This window comes from Anolis carolinensis, unplaced genomic scaffold, assembly GCF_035594765.1.
Source record: "Anolis carolinensis isolate JA03-04 unplaced genomic scaffold, rAnoCar3.1.pri scaffold_50, whole genome shotgun sequence".
Lineage (NCBI taxonomy): Eukaryota > Metazoa > Chordata > Lepidosauria > Squamata > Dactyloidae > Anolis > Anolis carolinensis.
The window spans coordinates 27,403-47,560 of NW_026943859.1; the positions used below are offsets into that span (position 1 = coordinate 27,403).

Here is a 20,158-nt window from a genome sequence, read left to right on the forward strand (position 1 = left end):
TAGGCACCAGAATGAATCCCAGGAAAGCCCACAATCCCATCTGACTCAAAATCATCAGTGAACCCATCAGCCTGCTGTGACTGCAGCTGGGCTACAGCACCATGATCCCTGTTACAATCCAGGCAGCGAGAGCACCGAAAACCAACACTGAGACCAATAATCTTTTATTAAAGCAAATAATAGTCCAAAAATGAATTGGTGGAAAAGTTGAGCAAGCAATAGCCCTTTAAGAAAAGGTATAAGATAGTCCAGAAATGTCAAGGAATATGTCCAGTATTAGAGTCCAAAGTCCAGCTACCGAAACACACTCAAACCGAAATAGGGTTTGAGTGGGGAGTCAATCCGGCAGGCAAGAAACACAAACAGGGTTCAAACGTTCATAAATAGTTCTTAGGAGCAAGGCAGGAACTTGAGAGCGTAGAAACAAAACTTGGCACATGAAACAAGAGAGAAGTAGACTCAATCCCTGTCTACTCGCGAGTAACGACAACTGCTGACCGCTCGAGCCAAGAGGCTGGGAACTGGAGGAGATGAAGCTTCTTAACGCTGGGTAACGTTGACAACACGGGGAAACTACTGTGAGCAAGGCTTTTATTGAGGTGCAGAGTCTTCCCCACAAGGGGCCTTCCTGTCCAAAGTTCCCAAGGGAAAGGCTTCTAGCAAGAGTCTCCATGCTCAGCCAAGTGGGCGCTTCTCCTCAGTGATTGTTTCTGAGATCTTTGCTCATTTAGATATCGTCTTGTGATGCCTCTAGGTTGCGTGAGCACTGGAAACCCAACACGGAGGCCAATAAACAATCTAATATCTTTATTAAAGCAATAAAAGAATCAAACAAAAATAAGCAGAGTATATAGTCCAGCAATAGTCCTTTTAGGAAAGGTCAAATATAGTCCAGTAATATAAAGTTTAAGGTTCAGTATTAGAGTTCAAAGTTTTAAATCCAATAACTGAAAGAAACTCAAACTTCCAAGCAGTTTGAGTGGGGAATAAAGCAAGGTCTTTCACAAGTGTTCCAGGTTCAATGTCCAAGGCAGGGATAACAAGGCAAGGCAAGGAAGCAAGGCAAGGCAAAGTTGGTCATGGTGGAACTGAATTGCAGTCCAGACTTGGCAGGGAGATGAGAAGCAACGCCCGGTCTACTCAAGAGTAGCACGCCGCAGGAAACTAGAGTCGATGTTAATCTTCCAACTGACACGTTGACACCGCGATGGCTAGCCTGTGCCCAGAACTTTTATGGGACTTCAAATCTTTCCGAAACCAGGTGCCTGATCACATTTTCCCAAGGGAAACAGACTGAAGACAACAACTTTGTCAGATGCAACCCTCCCTGAAAACTCACAAGGGAATCAGTTTAATTAGTGTCTTCTCTCTCCGCTAATCTTGTGCTTCGTCTCCAAGTCTCCTTCTCAGAGCGGAATGTTTTGAGAAATGATTTCCTATCAAAAGGAACACTTTCCGGGATCCAGGCTCTGTTTCAAGGGCTTTTGTAATTAGCTTTGGACCCAAACTGTCAACAGGGAAAATCTGGAAGGGAGCAGAATCTTGCTGAGTTGGAACAAACCCCATATCCTCTTCAGTCTGATCTATAATGGCTGTGGGGTCATGACTCGAGGGTCTCTGAGACATGACACGTCTTCTGTTGAAGTATGCGGATTCTGGAGAGCTTAGAACATCTGGCAAGGGAGTAGAGTTATCCTCCACATTTTCCCTTTCAATTACAGCTGGCTGTGAACAGTCAACAACCGGCAGCTGCAGATTCGTGGGGTCAGGATGACTCGGAGAAATATCCACATATTCTTCCTCCTGGTCAGAGGCGAACCCGGGGTCAGGTACCAGGGCCAAAGGTGACTGGGATCTAATAATCCCACATCCTTGAGGCATGGCAATTGAAGTGGTGTCAAGATACATTAATTCTGCCAAGTAGGCACATCCCTAATTTGTATTTCAGCCTTTGGTTTTGCTTGAGATTCCAATAAGCCAAACCAACGCATGTGTCTTTTTTTTCCCCAGCCGCCGCAAAAGGCCCTGATGCAAAGGGCCCTGATGCAAAGGGCCCTGATGCAAAGGGCCCTGATGCAAAGTCCCCTGCCGCTGGTGCTGCTGCTGGCGCTGCGGCTGGCGCTGCTGCTGGCGCTGCTGCTGGTGCTGGCGCTGCCGCTGCCGCTAAGAAAGGTAGGTCTCCCGGACTCCAGGAGGAGGGGTCCCTTTGCCCAGAGCAGGAATGGAAAGGAAGGAAGGAAAGAAGGAAGGAAGGAAAGGGGCGAGCGGAGGAGGAGGAGGAGGAGGAGGAGGAGGAGGAGGAGGAGGAGGAGGAGGAGGAGGGCTTCGGAAGGGCTGTGCTGGTGGCAGTGGGTGGGGTGGGGAAAACATCCAGGAAAAAAGCCCAAGAGGCCTAAGAGCACAAGTATGGCATCGCACAGACCGTCGTGCTATTGCACTTTGGATGTGACCCTTGTTTATTTATTTAGTTACAGTATCAAGTTGCCTCAAACACACAAAAAACCCTAAGTGGGGAGTACTGATTGACTGACTGATTTAGCAGTATTTCTGTTCCTCCCTTCTCATCCCGAAGGGGATTCAGGGCGGATCACAGACACTCATATGGCAAACATTCAATGCCAATTAGAACAATGACGAGACAGACAACAGATAGAGGTATATATAGGCTTTTCCCATCCTCCGGCATCTTTGGAGGCTGTCCTCGGTTCCGGCCACTGGGGGTGCTGTTGCTCCATCTCCCTGCCGAAGAGCTTTCCTTGTCCGTCAACTTCCTCCTTTTTCTGATTGAAACACCGAGCCTCAATACCGCCCTGCTTTAATGCAATTCCTATTTATCTACTCAAATTGGTTATCGAACTGCCAGGTAGGCAGAAGCTGGGCTAAAGGTCAGGAACTCACCCTGACCCGTGCTTTGAACTCTCAACCTTCCGGTTCACAAGATTTCTTGCAGCTTAGGGATTAACGTGGTGATTAACCTGGTGATTGCTAAAGCCCAGCCCGATTGTTTATGAGGCGACCAATTGATGTCTGCTCCTGTCACTGACACACAATTTCCTGTCCCCTTCTCCCGCACAAAGACAAGAAACAAAGGTAATAATAATAATAATAATAATAATAATAATAATAATACTTTACATATAACCCAGGCTGTGTTGCAAGGAATTTCCATAAGCTCGATCAGTACTTGGATACCCCAAAGGGTAGACGCAACATCAAGATCGCGGCAATTGTCAACTTCCTGCTTGTATGCTTGGTGCTCCTTCTGTGTAAGTTAATTTCTTAATTGCTCTTTTGGGTGAGATGTGTGTGTATGTGTATGTGTGTGTGTGGGGGGGGGGTGGAGTGGATGGCGGGAGGTGGGAAGAGCGTCTTTCCTTTAGAATTCATTTCAGGTTTGCCTTAATGGAAATAACTGGTCCTTCCAAAAAGCTGTGAGTAATGGAGGGCACCACTGAACCTCCACTGAGTCCATTTAGATCCTGCTGGTTTTAGTGACTGGGACACTGGCACGGTGCGGACTCTCCCACAGAAAGCAAAGGCACGTTCATGCACCCTTGGATATCTGCTCAGCTGACCGTAACCAAAACAACTTTCAGATTGTGCTCAAAATGTCGTTGCTGATTTGCAATAATTTCAATATATAGTATGTTCTGCGTCCAACTACAAACATAAAGATAACATCCGGCTGATAGTAGGAAAGAAGATCCCAAGTTCAAGGGCTTGAGCAACGTTCCCAGAATACCATTCAGAAGCCCAGGCAAAGCAAGGTCCGTCACTCAAAGGTTCAGACCAGTCTTTCCGTTCCGGGAGTCGCGCCAAGAAGTCAGTCCAAAATCGTACACCAAGCCCCACAAAGCTGGGTTTCAGGATTCCTCGGGATACTCGCAGGAGGCTCTCGGGATCAGGGCTGGGCATGGGTTCCAGCCCAGGGGACCAGCAGCCAGGAGACTCATCCCAGGACAAAAGAGGCTCTTCTCCCCAAAGCAGCCTCATACAGTTTCCTTTTACGCTGCTCCTTACAGCTGCATCCCACTCCAGAAGGCTTCCCAAACGACAGCTGCAGCCTGTGAACCATGACCTGGGAGGGGAAGTCCACCCGACCCCTTACAAGCACCGGGGAGCTTGACCCTTACACGCATTCCCCAGCAGCTCTCCTGCCACCATGTTGAGACATTGAGATAGAGCGTCCACCCGCCCGTCCGTCCGTCCGTCTCTCAGCTCTTTCCGACCTTCTCAAGTCACTCGTCATAGAATCATAGAATCATAGAATAGTAGAGTTGGAAGAGACCTCATGGGCCATCCAGTCCAACTCCATTCTGCCAAGAAGCAGGAAATCGCATTCAAAGCACCCCCGACAGATGGCCATCCAGCCTCTGCTTAAAAGCCTCCAAAGAAGGAGCCTCCACCACAGTCCGGGGCAGAGAGTTCCACTGGTGAACAGCCCTTCTCACAGTGAGGAAGTTCTTCCTGATGTTCAGGTGGAATCTCCTTCCTTTCCTGTAGTTTGAAGCCATTGTTCCCTTGCGTCCTAGTCTGCAGGGCAGCAGAAAACAAGCTTGCTCCTTCCTCCCAATGACTTCCCTTCACGTATTTGTACATGGCTATCATGTCTCCTCTCAGCCTTCTCTTCTGCAGGCTAAACATGCCCAGCTCTTTAAGCCTCTCCTCATAGGGCTTGTTCTCCAGACCCTTAATCATTTTAGTTGCCCTCCTCTGGACGCTTTCCAGCTTGTCAACATCTCCCTTCATCTGTGGTGCCCAGAATTGGACTCAGTGTGATTCCAGGTGTGGTCTGACCAAGGCAGAATAGAATAGGGGGGAGCATGACTTCCCTGGATCTAGACGCTATTCCCCTATTGATGCAGGACAGAATCCCGTTGGCTTTTTTAGCAGCCGCATCACATTGCTGGCTCATGTTTAACTTGTTCCCCACGAGGACTCCAAGGTCTTTTTCGCACACACTGCTGTCAAGCCAGGCATCGTCCCCCATTCTGTATCTTTGATTTCCATTTTTTCTGCCGAAATGAAGTATCTTGCATTTGTCCCTGTTGAACTTCATTTTGTTAGTTTCGGCCAATCATCTCTCTAGTCTGTCAAGATCGTTTTGAATTCTGCTCCTGTCTTCTGGAGTGTTAGCTATCCCTCCCAGTTTTGTGTCGTCTGCAAACTTGATGATCGTGCCTTCTAACCCTTCGTCTAAGTCGTTAATAAAGATGTTGAACAGAACCGGGCCCAGGACGGAGCCCTGCGGCACTCCACTTGTCACTTCTTTCCATGATGAAGACGACGCATTGGTGAGAATCACCCTTTGGGTTCGTTCGTTCGTCTTGAGATAGAGTCCACACAGACGTCCTCAATTCCGCTTTCAAGGAGAGCGGTCTTGCAATTTATGAACAGGACCATTTACATGGCAGCCTTTCATCTTAATCCAGTCTTGGCCAGAAATCCAGAGAGGGCACTCCATCTATTCTCCACACTTCCATTGTTGAAACCCGTGCACTACTGAGACATCCAGTTCAAACCAATGCCATTTTCATCCAAACAGCTGGTCATGACAGGTGGAGACAATATTCATTTCCCAACACTTTCAAAATGTCCTTACATTTGCAAGACTGTGTTTGAATCGCAGAGTGGGAAGAGACCCCAAGAGGGGCATCCAGGCCAGCCCCATCTTTCTGTCAGGCAGGAAGACCCCACCCAAGCCCTCCTAACAGATGGCCATCCAGCCTCTGCTTCAAAACCTCCAGAGAAGGAAAGAGGCTCCACCGGACTCCGGACTTTTAAAAGTGATTTTATGTGTTGAAAATTACCCCAGAAGACACCGTGTGCAGTTTTTGCCTGGTGTTTGCAAACAAGCCAGAAAAAAAATTTGGGCGGGGGGGGGGATGTGGAACCCCTCCCTCCCCCCCCCCCCCCCCCCGGCTATAGGCCTGAGTGTGAATAAATTGTCAATGTTTTCCTGAGATAGTGCTTGCAGTTCTGGATGGACTCTTAATTTTTTGCATCTCATAGACTTAGCATGGGAATTTGGTTAACCAGTTAAAGTTCACAAGCAAACCAGGTTTTTTTTAACCTGTAAAATTTCGGGGGGGGGGGGGTTGAAACCCTCCCCCGGCTACAGGCCTGTTTGCAAACAGCAAAGATTTCACCGTGTGTGTGTTTGTGTGTTTGTGTGTGTGTGTGTATTACAGAAAGCACATGTTTTTCTGAAAACCTTGGTTGGAACTCCCCTTGGGGTGGACCTCTTTCTAAGGGACTGCGGACGGGGCTGCCCTTTGCAACCAGAGAGGGGAGGGGGGGGGGAGGGAGGGAGGGAGGGAGGGGGCGGCCAGGGGGGCAGCGGGCAGTGGGGCTGATGGGCCACGATCCCCACTGGGGGGCATTGGGGCTTTGGCTGGCTCTTGCTGGAGAACAGGAGGGGCCTGGGTGGCCAAGCCCCGCCCCACAGCGGCTCTCCTCTTCCTCTGTTTCAGATCTGTTACTTCTACGGAGAAATGCAATCCTGAAGCAGGCACTTTATATGATACGGGATTTCGTTGCTGAATTTGATCCAGAAGCTGCAGAAAAGTCTGGTAAGCAATCCGTTTGCTTTTCCTTTCTTTCCCTCCTTGTGCACCAATCATTCCCTTCCGGCCAAGTGTTGCAGTTCCGCCTTCGATTGTGCCTGCTCCTGAGCTGGGTGGGGATTCTGGGCCTGCAGACCAGCAGGAGAGTCAGCAAGAGAGCTCAAGCCCTGGAATTGAGCAGTCTCTCTCTGAAAGCCAATTTCCAGAGAGGCAGTTGGCTAGGGAAGCAAGGTCAGAAGCAGAGATGAGCTCAGAGGAGGAGATTCCAGGTGCACAGTCTAATGAGCAGTTAGATAGGAGATTTATGTTTTGCCAACACAGGACAGCTCAGCAGAGTTTGCGAAGGTCAAGACGCTTGTTAGCCAAAAAGTCCTCGTCGGTTTCTCTGGGGAGAAGGCATGATTTTCTGTCTATATTAGCAAGATCAGAAGGCTTTCTGAAGGGGTCCATCGTATTGTATCTAGTACAAAGTTGTGAATATTTCGATAGTTTTTTGTTTCAATGTGTTGTCGAAGGCTTTCATGGCCAAAATCACTAGGTTGCTATGAGTTTTCCAGGCTGTAGGACCATGTTCCAGATGCATTCTCTGCTGACATTTGGCCCACATCTATGGCAGCCATCCTCCAAGGTTGTGAGGCCTGTTGGAAACCAGGCAAGTGGGGATTATAACCCTGTGGAATGATGTCCAGGATGGAAGAAAGAACTCTTGTCTGTTGGAGGCAAGGGGGAATGTTGCCATTGGCCACCTTGATTAGCATGGAATGGCCTTGTAGCTGCAAAGCGTGGCTGCTTCCTGCCTGGGGGAATCCTTTGTTGGGAGGTGATCGCTGACCCTGATAGTCTGGAATTCCCCTGTTTTCTGAGTGTTGTTCATTATTTACTGTCCTGATTTTAGTTCTTTAATACTGGGAGCCAGATTGTGTTCATTTTCATGGTTTCCTCCTTTCTGTTGAACTTGCCCACATGCTTCTTGTGGATTTCAGTGACTTCTCTGTGTAATCTGACATGGTGGTTGTGAGAGTGGTCCAGCACTTCTGTGTTTTCAAATAATCTGCTCTGTCCAGGTTGGTTCATCAGGTGCTCTGCTCTGGCTGACTTCTCTGGTTGAATCAGTCTGCAGGGCCTTTCGTGTTCTTTGATTCGTGTTTGGGCAATGCTGCTGCGTTGGGTGGTCCTTATGCAGACTTGTCCACAACTGCACAGCATATGGTAGACTCCTGCTAGATGTGGGCGAAACGTCAGGAGAGAATGTTTCTGGAACATGGCCATATGGCCCGGAAAACTCACAGAAACCCCGTGTTTTTGCTTTGCTATTCCACCCATTCATGCCAATGGGGACACTTTTGGGGCTCTTTACTCCCTTATTTTTAGGGCTATTAGGATGAAACGTCTGACCATTACAGCACACCTGTAGCACTTTAATCTCCCCAAGTTTCAGAAGGTTTTGCTCATCCACTGTTTTTAAGGAAACTTTTGAAGTTTTTATGAACGTCAAAAATAAAACTACAAGAGTCCTCCCACTGGATCTCTCTACAACGACGCAACATAGCCAGGGCATCACTCCCATGGAGGATCTTCAGAGGATGCCAGCCACAGGTGCAGGCGAAACCTCAGGGGATAACGCTGCTAGAACACATTGGCCACACAGCCCAGAAACCACACAACACTGCAGTGATTCCAGCAATGAAAGCCTTCGGCAATGCAGTTTCCCAACACATTACATATGGTCCAAGTTTCTTTGGCTGCCCAATTCTTGTGCCTATATATGTGGGTCTTTGCCCCTGATTGTTCATTAATCAAGGAAAGAGATGTGCAAGGGTTCCCCTCCAGTGGCAGATTGGAAGAAATAGGTATTTCAATACAGCTGTGCCTAGTTTTCGTAACAGGGAGGAGGGGGAAAGAGGGAAATTAGTCTGAGAAAGCAGATAATGGGGCCCTTGGGGTCTAGGACTTAATTGACATGACATCAGGTGAGATTTGCCACTCCAAATATTTTAGGAAGGAAAAGCGAAAAGAGGGAAAGAAGAAACTTCTCTCAGCTTGAAAACAGTTTCACCAGAATTAGGCTTTTTTGCAGGTTGGTTTCTATGGTTTCTCAACAGCCTATTAATCACCATTTCTTGCTTTGGGGAGATAGGGAGGAATATAAATAAAAGTAGTAGTAGTAGTAGTAGTAGTAATTATTATTATTATTATTATTATTATTATTATTATAACCTATGTTATTACAAAACTTGGCCTAACTATATGATAGGGCATGACCAAGGCTCTTCGGTGAAAGGAGACACCTGCAGTGAAACAACTGCTTTTTGCATGCTAGAAAAACAGGATTTAAGAAGCAATGAGCCACAGTAATTCTTACAATGATGCAGTTTTGCATTTGTTTCCTAGGCAAATTAACCGTTTATATAGAATATGGTCCTGAGTCTGAACATGCCCAGTACAATCACATGGGCACCGCAGATGAAGGGAGATGTTGACAAGCTGGAAAGCGTCCAGAGGAGGGCGACTAAAATGATTAAGGGTCTGGAGAACAAGCCCTATGAGGAGCGGCTTAAAGAGCTGGGCATGTTTAGCCTGCAGAAGAGAAGGCTGAGAGGAGACATGATGAGGGCCATGTACAAATACATGAAGGGAAGTCATAGGGAGGAGGGAGCAAGCTTATTTTCTGCTGCCCTGCAGACTAGGATACGGAACAATGGCTTCAAACTACAGGAAAGGAGATTCCACCTGAACATCAGGAAGAACTTCCTCACTGTGAGAAGGGCTGTTCGGCAGTGGAACTCTCTCCCCTGGACTGTGGTGGATGCTCCTTCTTTGGAAGCTTTTAAGCAGAGGCTGGATGGCCATCTGTCGGAGGTGCTTTGAATGCGATTTCCTGCTTCTTAGCGGGGGGTTGGACTAGATGGCCCATGAGGTCTCTTCCAACTCTACTATTCTATGATTCTATGATTCTATGTCTAACCCCTCCCACACCAAAGAGGTCAGTCAAACTGGCAAATCAACATGCATATAGAATACAGGGTTTTTTTTGTCAGGAGCAGCTTGAGAAACTGCAAGTCGCTTAATCATAGAATCATAGAATCATAGAATAGTAGAGTTGGTGTGAGAGAATTGGCCATCTGCAAAGACGTTACCCAGGTGACGCCCGGATGTTTTGATGTTTTTACCATCCTTGTGGGAGGCTTCTCTCATGTCCCCACATGGAGCTGGAGCTGACAGAGGGAGCTCATCCACGCTCTCCCCGGGTTGGATTTGAACCTGGCAGCCTTCAGGTCAGCAGCCCAACCTTCAAGTCACAATGCTTTAACCCACTACGCAGGTGGGGTCTCCAGGTTAGCAAATATATACAATAACAAACAGTGAAAGGCTTGTGAGGTTGCTATTTCCAACAATGAGGGATTGTGGGAGTTGAAGTCCAAAACACCTGGAGCAAGGCAGAGCCCAAGTTGGCCCATGGCTGGTCTAGGCTGTGCTGCCTAAATGGTTCATTTGTTTATTTAATTCGCTTTTATCTCATCATGTGGCAGGAAATCCCTGAAACCTGTTTATTATTTACTAAAACAGTCTTAAAACATAATTTTCAGCAAAACAATGTTTTGTTTTGCTTGAAAAAAAACATTGCTTGATGGAAATGCCACCCTGAGATCTTACAACAGAAAGTGAAATATACCAGTGAACCTTCAAATCCATACATAGATTGACAGTTGAAATTGAGATAAATTAGCTCTCTTGTCTCAATTCTCCTTTGACCTGAAAAGCACGAATACACTGGACTCCTTGGTTCAGCTATCACAGCGGCTCTTATCTTTATTGCAAAATATGCAATATATACAAAGAACATAGGAGAATCATCAATCACATCCCATTGACATCAAAGCACGCCCGCAAGGAGCACATTCCCGTCTTCATAGAACATGAAAGGCACTGCAGACTAATTCAACCAGAGAAATCAGCCATAGCAGAGCATTTGATGAACCAGCCTGGACACAGGATTTTATTTGAGAACACAAAAATGCTGGACCATTCCAACAACTATCATGTCAGACTACACAGAGAAGCCATTGAAATCCACAAGCATGTGGACAACTTCAACAGAAAGGAAGAAACCATGAAAATGAACAAAATCTGGCTACCAGTATTAAAAAACTCCAAAATCAAAACAGTGGATGGGAACCAACACTCTGAGCACAGCTAATGACTAACAAAGGATGCCCCCAGGCAAGAGACAAAAACATCTCCAATGCTGATTAGGATGATTAACTGAAACATTAATGCTGGCTCCCAGTGACAAAGGACTCTTGCCACACCCCAGACTCTACACAGATATATATATTCTTTCCTTTCCTTACTTAATTTATCCATACCTCACAACCTCTGAGGATGCCTGCCATAGATGTGGGCGAAACGTCAGGAGAGAATGCTTCTGGAACATGGCCACACAGCCCGAAAGACATACAACAACCCTGTGATCCCGGCCATGAAAGCCTTCGACAACACATTTTCTCCCTCTATTTGCCAGTCATCAATAGGAGTAGTTGCCATGATCTTGGTTTTCTTGATGTTTAACTGCAGCCCGGCTTTTGCACTTTCTTCTTTCACTTTGGTGATAAGGCTCCTCAGCTCCCACTCGCTTTCGGCCATCAGAGTGGTCTCATCTGCATACCTAAGGTTGTGAATGTTTCTTCCTGCAATTTTAACTCTGGCCTTGGATTCCTCAAGCCCCGCATGTCGCATGATGTGTTCTGCGTACAAGTTGAATAGGGAGGGTGAGAGGATGCAGCCCTGGTGTCCGCATCCCTTTCCCAATCTTGAACCCGTCTCCTGTTCCGTGATCTGTTCTTACTGTGGCGACTTGGTCTTTATACAGATTTCTCAGGAGACAGACAAGGTGTGTCGTGATACAGCCGCCTCTTAAAGAGCCACACACACAATAAAAGTTCTTAAATGTTTATTAGATGATGTTTTAAACTCAAAAACACTTAACTGCAGTGTTTCTTTTAAAAGGTAAAAGTCTTAGTTTAAAAGAAGTCAAAAAGCAAGAACAAAAGGATAATCCAGATTATCTGGCTTGATAATCCGCAACAAACATAACACAAATGCCACCAAAGCTGACGCCACGTAATGCTGTGGCTCAAAGAGCTAAAGAGGAGCTAAACGCTCCCAAAAGGCAGCAAACAGAAGTGTAGTCGAAAGCCAGGCCAAGTTTCAAAGACCAAAGAAGGAAACTAAAGACGCCAAGCCAGGAGCAACCACAGACGTAGTCAGGAGTCGAACCGGGTTCAGTAGCCAGAAACGCCAAGGTAGAAACACCGAAGCAAGAGCGCCAAAGCAGGGACACCGAGGCAAGCACCAAGCTGGAAACGCTGAAGCAGGCTCGCCAAAGCGAACGCCAAACTGGAAACGCTGGAGCAGGAACGTCAAAGCAAATGCCAAACTGGAAACGCTGGAGCAAGGATGCCAAAGCAAACGGCAAACTGGAAACACTGGAGCAGGGATGCCAAAGCAAACGCCAAACTGGAAACGCTGGAGCAGGAACGTCAAAGCAAATGCCAAACTGGAAACGCTGGAGCAGGGATGCCAAAGCAAACGCCAAACTGGAAACACTGGAGCAGGAATGCCAAAGCAAACGCCAAACTGGAAACGCCAGAGCAAGAATGCCAATGCAAACGCCAAACTAGAAACGCTGGAGCAGGGATGCTAAAGCAAACGCCAAACTGGAAACGCCAGAGCAAGAATGCCAATGCAAACGCCAAACTGGAAACGCTGGAGCAGGGATGCCAAAGCAAACGCCAAACTGGAAACGCTGGAGCAGGGATGCCAAAGCAAACGCCAAACTGGAAACGCCAGAGCAAGAATGCCAATGCAAACACCAAACTGGAAACGCCGGAGCAGGAATGCCAAAGCAAACGCCAAACTGGAAACGCTGGAGCAGGAATGCCAAAGCAAACGCCAAACTGGAAACGCCAGAGCAAGAATGCCAATGCAAACGCCAAACTGGAAACGCTGGAGCAGGGATGCCAAAGCAAACGCCAAACTGGAAACGCCGGAGCAGGAATGCCAAAGCAAATGCCAAACTGGAAACGCCAGAGCAGGAATGCCAATGCAAACGCCAAACTGGAAACACTGGAGCAGGAATGCCAAAGCAAACGCCAAACCGGAAACGCTGGAGCAAGAATGCCAAAGCAAACACCAAACTGGAAACGCTGCAGCAGGAATGCCAAAGCAAACGCCAAACTGGAAACGCTGGAGCAGGGATGCCAAAGCAAACGCCAAACTGGAAACGCCAGAGCAAGAATGCCAATGCAAACGCCAAACTGGAAACGCTGGAGCAGGGATGCCAAAGCAAACGCCAAACTGGAAACGCCGGAGCAGGGATGCCAAAGCAAACGCCAAACTGGAAATGCCAGAGCAAGAATGCCAATGCAAACGTCAAACTGGAAACGCTGGAGCAGGAATGCCAAAGCAAACGCCAAACTGGAAACGCTGGAGCAGGGATGCCAAAGCAAACGCCAAACTGGAAACGCCAAAGCAAACGCCAAACTGGAAACGCCGGAGCAGGAACGCCAAAGCAAACGCCAAACTGGAAACGCTGGAGCAGGAACGCCAAAGCAAACACCAAACTGGAAACGTTGTTGTCAGGAGCCGAACAGGAGTCAGAAGCCAGGAACACCGAAGCAGGATTCAATCTGGATTAACAGGAAACTCTACAGCCAGGACCCAAGGAGAACAGGCAGCGACATAGCAATGTCCCCAATATGACACCTTGTCTTCTGCAAGGCAATACCTCTTGAAACTCCACTTTTAACTTACTCATCAGGGTCCAATGCTGATGAGGCCTCCGCCCTGTCCTCATCATCCCCAGCTGATCTTGACCTCGTTAGTGGACCTCGCCTCTCATCCCTCCAGTCCCTCCATCTTCGTTCAAGACTTAGATCTCCCCATGTCCCAGGAGTATGAGAGGCTTGCCAATCCCCTGATGCAGCCCCATGAGCTGGCTCATCATCCACATTTACTTGAGTCCAATCAACATTCTCCATCTCACTCCCAGACCCATCATTCCCAGAGAACCCCTCAAATGTCTCCTCATCCGTGGGAGCAATGAGATCTTTTTCCTTTCTCTTTCCTCATCCGATTCCTGCTCTCGAGTAGACCTTTTAGTTCCTCTACTCTCTGTGAAACCATCATCCTCCAGCATGGACTCCTCATCACTAGAAAACCCATAAAACGTCTCCTCCTCTGAAGGAGCCATAAGTTTTTCCCGGACCCGCTTTACTTGTTGTTCTTCATCAAGCACCTGCTCTCTATTAGCCCTTTTCCTCCTTCCAGCTGTTTCACCCATAGAATCATTACTGCGCCTTGGCCCAACTACAACAAGGTGACTTGGTCTCCCCATACCACCAAGAACATGGCATAGTTTATTATGATCCACACAGTCAAAGGCTTTAGAATAGTCAATAAAGCAGAAGTAACTCTGAAACTCCCTGGCTTCCTCCATTACCCAGCGGATATTGGCAATTTGGTCTCTCGTTCCTCTGCCTTTTCTGAACCCAGCTTGGACATCTGGCAACTCTCTCTCCATGTCTTGCTGGAGTCTGCCTTGCAGGATCTTGAGCATTTCCTTACTGGCATGAGAGATAAGGGCCATTCCTTAGCGTTTCCCTTTTTTGGTATGAGGATATAAATTGATTTTTCCCAATCTGATGGCCAATCGTGTGTTCTCCATATTTGCTGGCATGTGGCATGCATCACCTTGACAGCATCACCCTCCAAGATTTTAAACAACTCAACTGGGATCCTGTCGTCTCCTGCTGCCTTGTTGTTAGCAATGCTTCTTAAAGCCCATTCAACCTCATTCCTCAGGGTGTCTGGTTCTAATTCACTCACCACACCGTCAAAGCTATCCTCTATATTATTATCCTTCCGATACAGATCTTCTGTATATTCTTGCCACCTTTTCTTGATCTCTTCAGCTTCTGTTAGGTCCCTGACATCTTGTTTTTGATCATGCCCATTTTGTTGAACAGAACCGGGCCCAGGACGGAGCCCTGCAGCACTCCACTTGTCACTTCTTTCCATGATGAAGACGATGCATTGGTGAGCACCCTTTGGGTTCGTATGCTTAGCCAATTACAGATCCACCTAACCGTAGTTTTGTCTAGCCCACATTTTACTAGTTTGTTTGCCAGAAGGTCGTGGGGGACTTTGTCGAAGGCCTTACTGAAATCCAGGTACGCTACATCCACAGCATTCCCCGTATCGACCCAACTCGTAACTCTATCGAAAAAAGAGATCAGATTAGTCTGGCATGACTTGTTTTTGGTAAATCCGTGTTGACTATTAGCAATGACTGCATTTGTTTCTAAGTGTTCGCAGACCACTTCCTTAATTATCTTTTCCAGAATCTTGCCTGGTATCGTTGTGAGGCTGACCGGACAGTAATTGTTTGGGTCGTTCTTTTTTCCCTTCTTGAAGATAGGGACCACATTCGCCCTCCTCCAATCTGCTGGGACTTCTCCCGTTCTCCAAGAACTCTCGAAGATAATTGCCAGTGGTTCTGAAATAACTTCCGCTAGTTCCTTCAGTACTCTTGGATGTAGCTGATCTGGCCCTGGGGACTTGAATTCGTTTAGAGTGGCCAGGTGTTCCTGGACAACTTGTTTCCCTATTTGGGGTTGGATTTCCCCCAATCCTTCGTCCATTCCATGTTGCTGAGGTTGAAGATGGCTTTCCTTTTGTGAGAAGACCGAGGCAAAGAAGGCATTGAACAGTTCTGCCTTTTCCCTGTCCCCTGTCGCCATCACCCCATCTTCTCCTTGCAATGGCCCTATCGCCTCCTTGTTCTTCCTTTTTCTACCAACGTAAGCAAAAAAGCCTTTTTTGTTGTTTTTTATGTCCCTGGCAAGCCTGAGCTCATTTTGCGCTTTAGCCTTGCGAACCTTTTCCCTACAGGAGTTGGCTATACGTTTGAATTCTTCTTTGGTGATTTCTCCCCGTTTCCACTTCTTGTGCATGTCACTTTTGAGCTTTAGCTCAGTTAGAAGTTCTTTGGACATCCATTCTGGCTTCTTTGCACTTGTCTTATTTTTTTTTCTTTGTTGGCACTGTTTGCATTTGCGCCTTGAGTATTTCACTTTTGAAAAACTCCCATCCATCCTTAACTCCCTTGTTTTTTAATGTTGGCGTCCATGGAATGCTGCTCAGTAATTCCTTCATTTTTTGGAAGTCAGCTCTCTTAAAGTCCAGAATGCGTGTTTGACTTGTCTTAGTTTCAGCATTCCTTTGTATTGCAAACTGCAGGAGCACATGGTCACTTGCCCCTAAGGATCCGACGACTTCTACTGTATTGATCAGGTCTTCCACATTTGTTAAGATTAGATCAAGAGTTGCTGATCCCCTTGTTGCCTCTTCTACCTTCTGGACCATAAAATTTTCTGCAAGGCAAGTGAGGAATTTGTTGGACTTTGTGCTCTTGGCCGAGTTTGTTTTCCAGGAGATATCAGGATAGTTGAAGTCACCCATGACTACTACATCTCTTCTTTGTGCCTGTTTGGTCAGCTGTTGACAGAAGGCTTCATCAAGTCCTTCATCCTGGCTCAGAGGTCTGTAGTAGACACCCATGACGAGATCTTTTTGAGTCCCGGTTCCCTTGATTCTTATCCAGATGTTTTCAAGCTGGTTTCCCCGATCGCAGTCTTGCCTTTCTTCTGCAATGTAACTGTTTTTGACCTATAAAGCTACTCTCCCTCCTCTCTCCTTTGTTCTATTTCTGTGAAAGAGTTTATAGCCCTCAATGGTTAAATTCCAGTGATGGGAGTCATCCCACCAGGTTTCAGTGATGCCTATGACATCGTATGTGTGGTGCTGTTCTAAAAGTTGGAGTTCGTCTTGCTTATTTCCCATGCTCTGTGCATTAGTGTAAAATCATGTAAGCCCCTGTGACCTTCCCCCGGGCTGTTTATTTGGGATTATTGTGCTCTCGGTACTTGGCCTTGCTGTGTTTGTGCAGCCCTCCGTTTAGCCTTTTGGCAGTTCCCTGTGGTCGTGGGTAATATAGTGTTTGCCAGGCTGTTGTTCCCCTCCCCCAGTGGATCTAGTTTAAAGTGCGCCTGATGAGGTTTGTGAGTCTGTGTGTAAAAAGATGTTTTCCTACTTGTGTGAGATGCACCCCATCACTTGCCAGTAGTCCATCCTCTTGGAAGAGTAGACCATGGTCAAGGAAGCCAAAATGCTCCTCTTGACACCATTTTCTGAGCCAGTTATTGACCTGTACTATTTTTCCGGCCCTTGTAGAGCCGTGTCCTACAAGTGTGTGTGTGTGTACATACATGTGTGTTTGCATGCACACAAGTAGTTTGAACAATTTTTGATGGGTAAAAGAAATCCACATGGGTGAGCATAATCTGATGAATTCAGAGTCAGTGTGTGTATATTGTAAAGAAACGGCAAGCATGGAAGGAGACTGAGCAGTGAAGGATATCTGTTCTAAGTAACAGAAGAATGTGGACATCCAATAGACTGAATTACTGCTGATGAGAGAAGGCAAAAAGAGAGATAAAATATTAAGATGCCCAAGTCTGTGGAACTCCCTCCCCAGTGACATTCGGCAGGCCCCATCCCTTTTGGGGTTCAGAAAAAAAACTGAAGACCTGGCTATGTACGCAGGCATTTAAAGAATAAGCATGTGTTGGCTTCGACGCGATCTGAATTACGGCTCTTGTATAAGGTCTGGTGGATGAATGGCATAAGCACTTTGCATTGTTTTAAACTTTGTATATTGTATTTTATGACTGTTCTAACTGTTTTAACATTTTAGTTCATTGTATATCAGTGTAACGGCATCAGTTGCTGCTTGTAAGCCGCCCTGAGTCCCCTCGGGTGAGAAGGGCGAGGTATAAATAATTGAAATAAATAAATATAAATAATAAACGAGGAGGAGGGATGAAAAGATCACATGTACATTATACAGTTTTAGCTTTGTTCCCAGAGCTCAAAAATCATTTTTGATCTTTTGAAAAGTATGCCTCGCGGTGTCATTGGTACCTACATGAATCAACATAAGGTGGGGAGGGTGATGGGGCTTTAGGAGCCTGCTGAGCCTCTGAGTGATATGGTGTATTTTTGCCCCCAGGAGGCAGCATGTTTCTCGAGCCATCCCATCCGGTCTGGAAATGATGGCTTCCGTTCCTCTAAGGAGGGAGTCACCTACTACCAAGACCTGTTTCCTTTGAGGATTGACAGGGTCCCTTTTGTGCAAGACAGTGTGTCTGTCCCCTGAAGAGTGTTCCTGTTGAAGTGAATTGTGTAGGTGTAAAGTGTTGCCCTCCTCCTCGACATCCCCAGTGCATTCATCAATGACAATCCATTGAGATGCGTCCAAGAGCCCATCACTCTCCCAAGGGTGTTCCTGCTGTGCCTGGTCTACGATTGGGGATGGAGCATTTGCATGATTACATAAGTGCGAATGTGGTGATGCACTGTCCCCGTCAGGGCTATCCCCTGCGCATTGATCAAGAGTGGCCCACTGAGTGGTATCTAAGTAACTGTGGTCCTCCACAAGATGTGTTTCCTGATTGTATGTAAGTTGTGTAAGAATTTGGAATCTGTTGTGTAAATCCAGCTGAGAAGAGGAGTTCTGCGGAGGCTGCCTGGTCCTGTGTCTCCTTCTATGGGTGACCTCCTTCCAAGCCTGAGGGTTGTCTGAGTTGATCTCCCCATAAGGTTCCTGATCATGGTCATGGTGGTGTTGGTGTGATGCAGGCTGCAGATCTACAGCAGTGTGCTGTGCAGTGTCCAAGAAGAGCTCAAGTGACTGTATGTCCTTAAGGGTCTTAATGTGGGCCTCGAGTTGTTGGATCCTCTGCTCCATCCGAGTCAGCTGTTTACACTTGGTGCAGGTGTAGTTGAGTAGTTGTTGTGCAAAGAAGGTGAACATGCCGCAACTTGTGCATGTGGTGGCAAGTACTTGCTGTTGATCCATCTCTTGGTGAGTGAAGTGACCGAGCAGGATCGTGTGTGTTATGGGCAGAATGCTATCCACCTTCCTGTGTGTGTGTGTTTTAATGTTGTTTTGTTTATTGTATATACTGTAAGAACGTGTTTTAGTGTAGGGGTCGGTTTCAATAACAATAGCCTCACCTCACCTTCCAAACACTAGCAGAGCAGCAAGCCTTAATTACAACTAGCCCACACTCAAGAATCAGCACAGACTCAGGTTTTTTAAAGGTAAAGAGTCCAACAGACACAGGTTTTTTAAGGCTATCTAAGAAAAGAGTAGGCAATCTAAGAAAAGAGTGCACACTCTCAGGTTTTTAAGGAAATCTTAGGCAGTCTTCTTCCACTTCCATGCATTGCTTGTTTAAAAATAGTTCTTTGTCTCTTCTGGCTAACCTCTGGAATTGTGCATTTAATTGGGCGTATCTCCCCCTATCGCTGTTTCCTTTTGCCTTCCTTCTTTCTCGGGCTATTTCCAGTGTCTCAGCTCCTAAAGTTACACTCTAGCAATATATCACATCTCTATGAATAAACTCATGCATTACTTAACCACACAGTTTAAACTATAAGCAATATTTCGCCTCATATAAAACCATACACAGTAGAGTTCCGGTTATTTGCCATAAACAGGCGGGCTGAATATCGGATAACCACAACTGTCCCTATTATCCTTCCTGGCAAGCCGGGTGCTTGCTGGAGGGATGAGCTTCGTCCCTCCGGCGAGCACTCGGTTTAAGGAAGCCCCGGGCACGTAGCTAGCTAGCAGTGCTCACGGGGAGCCTCCAAAGGAACGGCCTGGCACGTCGGATAATACGGTACGTCGGATAACTGGAAGTCGGTTAACCAGAACTCTACTGTACTGACATAGATAACCTCTGTGAATCACACCGGGATGATTCCTCTGATCTCAGCTGTAATTCCTCAATCCCTTTATTTCTTCTAAGATGTGGAAATTGTGGCTGTAGCTCAGAACCTCTCAGATGAGCTCAACATTATGGTGGACAAGAATGACGAACTGCAAGCAGAAATCGGTAAGTTCTTCACACGTTTGCAATGCGTTCTTAGCTGCTATGAGGCCCTCTACACTGCAGAATGAATGCACGTTGACCCCGCTTCAACCGCCATGGCTCCATGTAGTGGAAACCTGGGAGTTGTAGTTTGGTGCGCACTCTCCGTCGGATCAGCTAAAGTCCTTGTGAAGCTACAACTCCCAGGGATCCATGGCATGGAGCCACGGCCGTTGAACTGGGGTCAAAGGGCCTTCGTTCTGCAGAGTCTGTGAACCCTCGTTTTCATCTCAAAGGAAGCAGCAAGTAATTTTAACAATTTTTGTCAGTTGCAGGACTTGGGTGCAACTTTCACACATTACAGTTTTGCACAAATAATAATAGCATTTTCCTGCTCAAAACACAATATTTTCTGCACCTACTGTTTTCTGTGCAGAAAATGCTGTTTTCTGTGCCAATCATCTGTGTGAGAATTTTGTGCACAATATATACAGAATGGGTTTTTTCCTATTCTGAAGCAGAAAGCGGTAATTCATGTGCAGAAGAGGCAGTTCCAGACCATCCGCATGTGAATTTGGAGCAGAAAAGAGG

At 46.9% G+C, this 20,158-nt stretch overlaps 1 protein-coding gene across 3 annotated transcripts in view; it reads left to right on the top strand.

Moving 5' to 3' along the window:
* Positions 1 to 20,158, top strand: part of LOC134295000 (CD209 antigen-like protein 2) — a 49,013-nt gene that overhangs the window by 8,428 nt on the left and 20,427 nt on the right. For 2 of the 3 annotated variants that reach the window (XM_062966946.1, XM_062966944.1), the window contains exons 3-6: positions 2,011 to 2,172; positions 3,147 to 3,266; positions 6,474 to 6,572; positions 19,505 to 19,591. In XM_062966946.1, the coding sequence (XP_062823016.1) occupies positions 2,011 to 2,172; positions 3,147 to 3,266; positions 6,474 to 6,572; positions 19,505 to 19,591 (468 nt within the window). The remainder of the gene's footprint in view (positions 1 to 2,010; positions 2,173 to 3,146; positions 3,267 to 6,473; positions 6,573 to 19,504; positions 19,592 to 20,158) is intronic. The other variant, XM_062966945.1, reaches the window with a different exon arrangement.